General features: G+C 34.6%; 1 protein-coding gene across 6 annotated transcripts; it reads left to right on the forward strand.

Moving 5' to 3' along the window:
• LOC18782217 (isocitrate dehydrogenase [NADP]) lies at window positions 997-5637 on the forward strand. Of its 6 annotated transcripts, none has more exons than XR_002270720.1 (17): window positions 997-1230; window positions 2052-2095; window positions 2205-2314; window positions 2664-2701; window positions 2805-2882; window positions 2965-3018; window positions 3090-3191; window positions 3342-3433; window positions 3537-3640; window positions 3743-3811; window positions 3912-4027; window positions 4125-4159; window positions 4282-4424; window positions 4512-4634; window positions 4763-4888; window positions 5205-5279; window positions 5377-5637. XR_002270720.1 is itself a non-coding variant. In XM_007217180.2 (16 exons), the coding sequence occupies exons 1-15, from the start codon at window positions 1170-1172 to the stop codon at window positions 4839-4841; spliced, it is 1248 nt and encodes a 415-aa protein (XP_007217242.1). In that variant the 5' UTR covers window positions 997-1169; the 3' UTR covers window positions 4842-4888; window positions 5205-5637. The 6 variants fall into 6 exon arrangements, 3 of the variants coding, with proteins under 3 accessions (XP_007217242.1, XP_020415255.1, XP_020415254.1); XR_002270722.1 differs by having other exon boundaries at window positions 4763-4862; XR_002270721.1 differs by having other exon boundaries at window positions 4763-4851.

Consider the following 11042-nt stretch of genomic DNA (forward strand, 5'->3'; position numbering starts at 1 on the left):
AAAGAAAAAAAAAACATCAAAGAAAAAGAAAAAGAGAAAACAGAGATCCCGTTGAATATTCAATTACATTGATTTCCTCCAACCAAAAAAATAAAAACATTGATTTTTTGGGTTTTACCCTGTAATTTGGCATTTCAACCACTTTTTACCTTGTAGTTTCAATTATGTTAATTTTGTTATTGTAATTTCATAATTGTAGCAATTTAAGGACCATTCTAATTTTCATCAAATTATTTTAACTATTGTTATATATTTAGGGGTATTTTGGTCCAAACATGCATCCTCTCCCCCAACCCGCCAACAATCACGAGCAGTACCCACCCAACCCCAACTAGCCACCACACCTTGTAACTGAATGCCAACACAACCTCCCAAGGCTGCCCCAACCCCAACAAATGCACAAGGCATAAGCTAGCAAGCCGAGAACTATGTTCCAATAGTTGCCTCAAGACCAACTGACATCTCCAAGCAATATGTACGAGATCGAGTTGGGAGAGAGAAGGCAAATTGAGGAGAGATTGGAAGTGAGACTTTTGGTGGGGGCTTTGGAGACCCGTTGTCCCTCTGATTTTAGCCCAATTATGTTTTGGGTTCCTTATGTTTTTGTTCAATTGTTGATTGTGTTCTTGTTGCTTTATTTATTTATTTTAACATTCACTACTTTTCTTGCACAAATTGTTAAATACAAATAGATCTATGAGTCCATGATATCATAGGGTTGGGGTGGCCTTGGGAGGCTGTGGTGGCGGTTAGTTACAAGGGTATGGTGGCTAGCTGGGGTTGGGTGGTACTGTTCTTGAGAGTTGGTTTGTTGAGGAGGGGATGCAAGTTTGGACCAAAATATCCCTGAATAGATAACAGAAGTTAAGAATAATTTGATAGAAATTAAGATTGTCTTTAAATTGTTATAATTATGAAATTACAATGGCAAAATTGACGGAATTGAAACTATAGGGTCAAAAATGATTGAAGTGTCAAACGTCTTTTGGCCATAAATAAAAGAGCATATCAGTGGTGGGAGAGTGCCGTGTTCTTTGTTAAGTGTGTGCCTCTCACAGTCAAAGAGACTCAAAACCACTCAGCGACTCTCTGCCTTTAAAAAGAGTCGCAGATCCCATTCCATTCCATTCCTATCTACCTTCCTATCTACCTATCCAACCTATCGTCCCATGGAGAAAACAATGGCTTTCCAGAAGATCAAGGTGGCCAACCCCATCGTGGAGATGGACGGTGAGATTTTCATCTATTTGCTCCGATCTGATTGTTTCCATGGCCTATATGCACTAATTGATCATTTCGCCGATCCATTTCCATGCCTATCTGCTCATCTAACTGTACTGATCGCTTCTGATTCGTTAGTCTTCTATGAGCAACTTCATAGTTCTATTCGATGACTGCTAAGCTTCATTTCTGCCGCCTCCAAAATGTTTGTTTGCTTTTGTCCTCCCAAAAGGTGGTGGCTTTTATTTTCATCTTTATTTTTACCATGTTTTATTCAGTAAAAAGTTTATTAAAAGAAAACCCATAAACCTGTAATGATCTTTTACAGTACCTGAATCTTTTCCCCCCATAAAACTACTAATTCGGCTACCTGAGATCATGATGACGACCCTTTAACTTGTCATTGAAGATCTGTACAAAATAATTAGATCTATATACAGAGGATTTGTTTGATGAAGTTTTGATCTTGTGGATTTTATAAATAAAACGACATTGTAATTGGAATTTCCGGAGACTAGTGAATCTTTATCTTTCCCTATGCAGACCCTTTGTTTGAGCCTCTAAAACTATTGTTGAACTTGAATGAATGAAATGAAATGTGATTCAAGTGTTTTCCTGAATTTATGTGTTGAATATTCCAAATTTATTGATGACATGTGCATAACACTAAATTGGTTGCGTCTCATATGTATTTTCCCAATGTCCTAAAATATGTCAATGTTGGTTATTCATTCAAAATTTTATGAAGATAATATGTTACAAATTACCGTGTGTACATGGGTTGAAGATATTTCACCTTCCCCTTTCTCATTCAATGTCTTTTGGTACAGGAGATGAAATGACGCGAGTTTTCTGGAAATCCATAAAGGATAAGGTGGCTACATCACACTCTTAAGGGCTCCCATCAATACTAGTTTTTCTCAATATATACTTTTTCTGATCAAGATAAAGATTGCTTATATGCTTATTACTTGTATCTGCAGCTTATTTTACCCTTTTTGGAATTGGACATCAAGTACTTTGACCTTGGTCTTCCTCATCGTGATGCCACTGATGATAAAGTTACTGTTGAAAGTGCAGAGGCTACTCTTAAGTACGTTTTATTTCAACTCTACTTGAAGTTCTACAAATGAATATTTATCTCTGAAGTCAACATTTCTATCTCTAATGTGGTGTGGGTTAGTGATTAGTGAGTTAGGATGGTGATTAGGCAGTACAGAAAGTTGTTTTATGCTACCCTTTTGGCCTTATGGAACCTCCTTCCTGCACCTTATAAAGACGGGGTGGAGGGTGAGAGAATTCAGTTCCCGAGTGCATTCAATTCACATCATATGTTTGTGTACAAGGGGGAAAAAGAAGAAAAAAGGGAGCCTAAAGTATGTTTTTTATTTTCACGTATTATTATGGTATTAATTTTGCATCTCTAACACTTGGTATTTTAGGTACAATGTAGCAATCAAATGTGCAACTATCACTCCAGGTATACACTACTGAAGAATTTAACACTTCTGTTGCCATATTAATATTTTCAGTCAGCACTGAGAAATGGACGAATTCCATATTATTGTGGTTGTAATTAACAGATGAAGGTCGTGTTAAGGAGTTTAACTTGAAGAGTATGTGGAGGAGTCCCAATGGCACTATTAGGAATATTTTGAATGGTTAGTGAACTGGCAACTATACATTTTCATCTTTTGAACAATTTTGTGGCTAAATTACAATGGCTGCTGGCTTTTTCTACAGGTACTGTTTTCAGAGAACCAATTCTTTGCAAAAACATCCCTCGCCTTATCCCAGGTATGATAATTTCATATTGTGGCTCTATATTTTTGTTGGAGTAGAACCATGTTGATTGTTGCTGTTTCCAGGCTGGACAAAGCCAATATGCATTGGAAGACATGCTTTCGGTGATCAGTATCGAGCAACTGATGCTGTCATTAAAGGACCTGGGAAACTGAAATTGGTGTTTGGTATATATCTTTGCTTGAGACTAGGGGATTTGTATACATAAAATTTAATCTAGTTAGGATTATCTATTCAAAGTACATCTTGATAAAAATAAAAATAAAGTTCTTACATTCCTTTAGTTTCTTGTCTTATTACTTGATAAATGCTTGCAGTGCCAGACGGAAAGGATGAGAAAACAGAACTAGAGGTGTACAACTTCACAGGTGAGGGGGGAGTAGCATTGGCCATGTACAACACTGATGAGGTTTGGTTTGCTAATCCTTTCGTGTTTCCGTTGAAAGAACCTCTTGATATCTGTGAGTCACTCTGTTTGTTCCTTTTGTTGTATGTGTTTCTTCGGCATGCAGTCCATCCGTGCTTTTGCAGAGGCTTCCATGACCACTGCTTATGAGAAAAAGTGGCCTCTTTATCTTAGCACAAAGAACACTATTCTTAAGAAGTATGATGGAAGGTATGCAGATTATAAATTACCCTGTTTTTAAGTATTTGACCTTTAACATTTTGACTTATCATTCTCTGACCTATCTATATTTTTGTTTGTTAATGAGATAAGATTCAAGGACATATTTCAAGAAGTTTATGAAGCCAAGTGGAAGTCACAGTATGAGGCTGCTGGCATATGGTAAGGACTGAAGAGCCTGATGATTTTATTTCATTTTTATTTAACATTATGGATCTTCAGGTTAAATTATGTTATTGACTATATTTTATTCGATTGGAAGGTACGAGCACCGTCTCATTGATGATATGGTGGCTTATGCACTTAAAAGTGATGGTGGGTATGTTTGGGCATGCAAGAATTATGATGGAGATGTGCAGAGTGATTTCTTAGCTCAAGGTTTGTATGGCAGACTGTCAGCTAACTTTTGTTTCGTCTATCATCAAAGATTTCGTATGCAGAGGAATGCAATTTTTAACTTATGGTTCCATTGTAGGGTTTGGCTCTCTTGGATTGATGACATCAGTACTGGTATGTTATAACTGTTTCATGTGTATACTCTCTCCCCCATCCCCTCTCCCGTCCTCTGTCAAGATTCTTTTTTGTCATGTGAATCCTTGTACTTCACTTACTAGGGTATTTCATGGTTACAGGTGTGCCCAGATGGAAAGACTATAGAAGCAGAAGCTGCCCACGGTACAGTTACTCGGCATTACAGGGTTCACCAGAAAGGAGGTGAAACCAGTACAAACAGCATAGCTTCTATCTTTGCTTGGACAAGAGGGCTTGCACACAGGTATGTTATAAAGTTTACTTTCCAAGTTAGTGCTCCTTGTGGATATAAGGTTCATTGTTAAAATGATTAAATGTGTCTTCTTGACAGGGCAAAGTTGGATGACAATGCAAAGCTTTTGGATTTCACTCAGAAACTGGAAGAAGCTTGCATTGGAACTGTGGAATCTGGGAAAATGACCAAGGATCTTGCACTCATTATTCATGGACCTAAGTAAGTATCAAAAAAATTATTATATCTTCATAATATATGTCTCTGCTGGTGTGTGGGTTATGTTTATTTATTTGTATGTCTCTATATGAGCAGTGATTTCATTTATAACATGCTTATGTATGCTGCAGGCTTGCTAGGAACCACTACTTGAATACGGAAGAGTTCATTGAAGCTGTGGCAGAGGAACTCAGAGCAAGGCTTTCTTGAAAGAATAGTTGTACGTGAGGGGTTTGCAGACTTGACTCTATGCATTGGTTGTTACTTCCTTGCCCATTTTATGCTTTATTTTTTCTGCTGTTTAGAAAATTTATCTTATGCTTATGTAAAATAGCGTTAGCTAAAACCTGTCATAGGTGGCAACTTTTAATACACATGATCTGAATTTGATGTGAAATATGAATTGCCATTTGGATATTGTTAGCTGCTCTTATTTCCTTGTGATTTTCATGTCTTCTGTAGAAACTGTCTTACCCTCTCCCTCTTTTCTTCATTTTTAGAAATATCTTTCTCATTTGATACTTGCATTTATGCATTTTTTTAAAAGTTAATGAGTGCTGGGTTTTGTTTCAGGGATAGACAACTGTGGACTTGTCCTTTTGTACTCCCGAAAGAAATAATGGAAGGCGGAATCTTTCCCCTCTGGTGGTTAGAGATGTTGACTCATCTGTTTTTAGTGTATTAGTTTCTTGTGCACAATTTAATTGCTCGACTCTTACTGATTTGAATGTTCTTTCTTCATCAGTTTGCTTCCGCAAGCAAGTTTGACCTTTTTCATGGCTAAGCCAATTTTAGTGATTTCCAGCAAGAAATCAAGTTTTAGAAGCTCTGTTTGCAAAAATGACATTTGAAAATCACCTCTGTGGTTTGTAGCCCAAGTGTGTAATGGTTCTGATCTTTTCTTGGCTATTTCAAGAACAGACAACTTATGGTCTCTGAAGTTCATTTGAAATTTAGAACCATGCAATACAGTTCTGATCTTTTTCATTGGTCAGATTTCGATTCCCATTTCAACCGAGATAGGAAAGCTATGAGATTGCAATTGAAATTTTTGGTTTCCTGCTGCAAAAATTGCCTACTGCGGGCTTTTTTAAAACACAAATGTTGAAGAACGAAATTTTAGACTTGGAATTACTAAAACCAACAGAGGTTGTGTGTCTGATTTCCTTGCAAACAGATTTGAACAATCATTGGTAAATCCATATCCGGAAAAGGACATAGAATGGTTAAGCCTATTGATCTCCATGCCCTACTGCTACCGTAGTCATTAGGTATAAGATAGAATGTTGATTTTAAGTGCACTCTCCCTATTTTCTCCATGCAGAACCCGCCGTATGGAGATGTAAGCATAAATGGAAATGTAGAACTTTTGTACATTCTCTGATGAGATGTAGGTTTGACATAACATTTCGGAGTATTGGAGTGTAATTTTAGGTGCCTGGATGTGTAATTGTTATTCAGATTGAGATGCTCTTATTCTCGCACGGTGATAAACCTGACCTACATTTCTATGACGATATTTATTGCGAGGCTCTAGTCATTTTCAGCAGGGGCGGTCCTACCCTAAGGGCAATACAATCAATCAAATTTCTTCTGTCTACTCAAACTCAACCCACCAGGGGTGATCATACCCTAAGGATAGAGTAGGCAGCTGCCTACTCCATTTTTTGCCAAACGAAAAATTACCCAATACAATCAATTTTCTTCTGCCTACTCAAACCCAACCTACTCAAAATTTTCCCTTTAACAAAAACAGTATCCCCACCCACTCAAACTTTCTCCTTTAACAAAAACAATCAAAAGCAATATAAGCATGTGAAAGTTGTATGAATTTTTTTTTCAATGCTGACTAACATTGTGAATTTTGTTAGTGCTTCTGCTAAGCGCCGTAATAAGTTAAATTTAATTCGAAAAGCTCAACTCAAAGAGTAGTTGGATTCTTGGGAACTTGAGACAGGTAGAGGACTTAATCAAGGTCGTAGTTTGAAACGAGCTGGAGCCACTCGTTGGGGATCTCACTTTGCCTCTATTACAAGTTTGATGAGTTTATTTAAAGAGACTAAAATACTTCTCTAGGAAATCAATGATTATGGACCTAACCAACAATTTCGTGGCGATGCATGATGTATTTTGAGTTTGTGTTTTCATTTCTTTTGATGGATAAAATTATGGGATTAACCAACTTTCTTTGTCAAGTGTTTCAGACAAAAACTCCAGATATTGTAAGTGCTTTAAACTTTGTTGAAAACACAAAATTACAGTTCTAAGATATGAGGGCACATGGCTGGGATGATTTATTCATGAGCGTGGTATCATTTTGTAAACAACATGATATTGATGTTCCTGATATGAGTTTTTGTTACATGATTGGCACACGTCGTTCTTGTCAACAAAAAGATTTTATTACAGTTAAACATTATTATCGCGTTAATGTATTTAATGATGTGATAGATTGCATGTTGAGGGAGTTAAATGACAGATTTCCAAAGCAAACAGTTGAACTTCTTATTCTTGGATCCTCATAATTCCTTCAAATCATTCAATATTGGGCATCTACGTAAACTTGTTGAGAAATTCTATCATACTGATTTCAGTCCAAGTGACTTGAAAGCTTTAGAAATTGAGTTGAACTATTTTCAAAATGATATTCATAGCCTTCCCTGCTTTAAGGACCTCACCACTCTTCCTCAGTTATGTCAACAATTGGCGGAAACAACTTTGGCAGAAAACTACCATTTGCTTTACAAGTTGATTCAGTTGGTGTTGACTCTTCCTGTTTCTACAGCAACAACGGAACGAGCTTTTTCATGTATGAGAATTATTAAGAATAGACTTCAGAGCACCATAGCTGATGAATTCCTTATTGATTGCATGATTCTCCACATTGAAAGAAAGTTTGCTAATAATATCGACAATTAAGATATAATTGAGGAATTTAAGATTTCTAAGCCTCGTAGGGTAAAGTTTTAGATTTAAATAGTTTAGTTTTGTGTTGCATTGCATTTACTCTTTGTTTTTTTTGTTAAGCTTTTATTTATGTATAGATATGCATACATTACGTCCCCCCTGACTAGATGTATCTTTTTATTTTTATAAATAAAATTCACTCAATTTTTAGGTGGTGATTTTTCCACTCCCTTTTTATCCCCTACACTCTCTTTTGTTTTTTTTTTTAAATACTTTTTACTATAAGATAAAAAGGAGTGTAATTGAACCAAAGAGGAGTGAGAACATACAATTTTTTTAAAAATGGAGTGTAAGTGGATAAAAAGGAAGTGGGAAAATTAGTACCCTTATTTTTTAATTAAAATTTAGCTAAAAACACTAAAAACTATTTTAGGAGCTACTTATAAAATTTGAACTCCAACCATGCTCCCTAGGGAATCATAAATGATTTATTTCTTTTTTAAGTTTAGCATAAATGCTCCCTCTTCATATTAAAAAAAAAAATTGTGGTTAGCATTAAATAAATACTTAAAATAGCATTAAAGTAAAGCAACATTTAATTATAAGGAGGCACTAGGAGTCATTTCTCTCTCCTTAGATTTAGGAGTTCCTAGAAGTCTCCCTATTTTAGGAGTTGGAGCATGTTGGATGTGGATTTTCTCACTTCTTCCCTAAATTTTATCTAAGGAGGTAGTTTAGGAAATCCATTAAAGGAGGTCGGTTGAGTTCTAATGATAGTGTTACTTTCAACCATGAGTGCCATTGAATGGTACTTGAGTCCATAGGGCCATAATGTGGATGACGTCGGGATCAATCTCACCTACACTTCTATGATGATATTCTCTAGTCATTTTCACCTTTTGCTTGATGGAGATAGTCTCCTTAGGCATTTAAGAAGTTGGAAGAAAACTAGGCATTAAAGTGATAAAAAAAGATTACGTTTTTTTGTCAAAAGTAATCATAAAAGATTAGTTTGCAATTTTGAATGAGAGAATTGTTGCAACTTGCGTATTCATGAAGCCAGAAATGTTTTCCAGGAATGTTTGCAATTTGGCTATCTAGAATAGATGCATTTCCATAAGCCAGAAAGGTTTTCCAGGAACCTTATTGTAATTGCTAGTGCTTCTTCTGAAAATACCTTTATATCCATAAGTACTTCTAAATTATACTGCCAAAAACACTTATTGAACAGTTTTAGTCATTCCAGAAGCACTTCCATATGTATTTCTAGGGATGGCAATGGGTCGAGTAGGGGTCGGGTATAACAATACCATTCCCGTCCCCGCTCTCCATCCCTGCCCCCGTCCTTGAACCCATCCTCGTTTAATAGTTTTTGGGGAATCCCTGTACCCGTCCCTGTCGGGGACTATCCCCCATACCGGCCTTGAATACCCGATTCTTTTTGCAAAAAAAATATTTATCATACATTTTAACATTAAGTTTCATATTAAATTATCATTCAACACATCCAAATTAACTATAAAGTTCAACCCAACTATTCAAAATCACATCAATTCAATTTGACAAAACATATATATATATATATATATTCCACCTATGGAATTCAATTTGCTACAAGTTGCGTATTTCCACGCTTAAGTTGCTAAACAATGGAATTGTCAATTTCTCTTCTTAAATTCCCAACTTTTAGCTAAATTTCAAGTTATTTTCTTTCATCCAAACGAATGGTTAATGTAATTGCCAAGATTTAAAAGTCATTAGATAGCCGAGCGACTTTATTGGGATCTCTCTCTTATATATATATATATATACATATATATATATACTAGGATCCTTTTTTTCCCCCCGATTTTTGTTTATCGATAAGAGTAGTTTAGAGCATTATCTGTTACTATTAGGCCATTAACCAAGTCTCTATCGTCCCCAGTATTTTTTACTTTTTCAAAGTTATTACCGTATAAAGAATTTAGCATTTTAACCTTTAATACTAGTGTTATACACATACGTACGTCTTTTTCAATACACGTCTTAAAGACTCAATTAAATACACATTTTTTTAAAAACAAATGTACAATACTCTTATTTTACACATACGTAAATATTTTTCATGTTTAATACATTTTTTTTATACAAAATTTTCAATAATACACAAAAAATTCACTTATTACACATAATTTTCACATATTGTTGAATAAGTATAATATATATTAAAATATTATATAGTGGGTGAACTTTTCAGTTGTAATTTGCCAAAATTTTGAAGAATAAAACACGTATGTATTTAATTTGTATTTTTCCCGTTCCGTATTTTACTAACTATGAAAAAATTTAGTAGCACTAGAGAGAACGAGGTAGATCAAAGACAAACATTCCCACAAAAAAACAAAAAGAAAAAATTGAACTGTAAGATTCATTTACTGTGAAATTTCTATATCTTCAAAATATGCTTTAGATATGTTGAAACTAGCAAATGAATATCTACAAACTAATGCATTTTTTTTATAAAAAAAATTTCTTTTAATAAAAAGTATCGTTGCGCTGCTATACCTTTTAAATGTAATGTATTTAATGCGTATTGCCGTAAGGCTATACTATGGCATTTTTTATAAAAACAAAATAGTATTGACGTGCGGCTATGCTAAGGTTTTTATTTATTTATAAAATAGTATAGTCGCGCTGCTATACGTTTTTTTGGACACGTGGTGTCCAAATCGATAGGCGCTTGGCGGGTGCTCTTTTTTTAAATTTTATATATAACTTTTTTTTCTTTTTAAAAAATAGTATAGCCGCTAGGCTATACTTGGGTTTTTATATTTTATATTTTTTAAAATAGTATAGACGGTCGGCTATACCAGTCTTTTTTCATTTATTCAGTTTTTAAAATAGTATAGCCGCACGGCTAGACCCTGCTTTTTATTTATTTATGTTAGACCTTTTTTTTAACACGTTGTGTCCAAATCGCTAGGCACTAGGCAGGTCCTCTTTTCGTATTATATATATAATGTAGCAGCGCGACTATACGTTCTTTTTTAGTTTTTAAGGCTATACCCTTCTTTTATTTATTTATTTAGTTTTACAATAGTATAGCCACACGGCTATACGCGGCTTTTTATTTATTTATTTAGTTTTAAAAATAGTATAGCCTCATGCCTATACAATTTATATATATACTAGGATCCCTTTTTTTTAAAAAAAAAAAAAATTTCCCTGATTTTTGTTGTCCAATAATAGTAGTTTAGAGCATTATCCATTACTATTAGGGCATTACTTGAGTCTCTATTGTCCCCTTTTGATTTTTAACTTTTCCAGAGTTATTACTCATATAAAGAATTTAGCATTTTCACCTTTAATAAGCGTATAATACATATAGTAAGTATTTTTCAATAATACATCCGTTTTATGTACATATCTTAAACACTCGGTAAAATAACATTTTTTAAAAAGAGAACATACAATACAAATATTGTACACATGTATGTATTTTTCATGTTTAATACACGTGTT

This window comes from Prunus persica, chromosome G3, assembly GCF_000346465.2.
Source record: "Prunus persica cultivar Lovell chromosome G3, Prunus_persica_NCBIv2, whole genome shotgun sequence".
Classification (NCBI taxonomy): Eukaryota; Viridiplantae; Streptophyta; class Magnoliopsida; order Rosales; family Rosaceae; genus Prunus; species Prunus persica.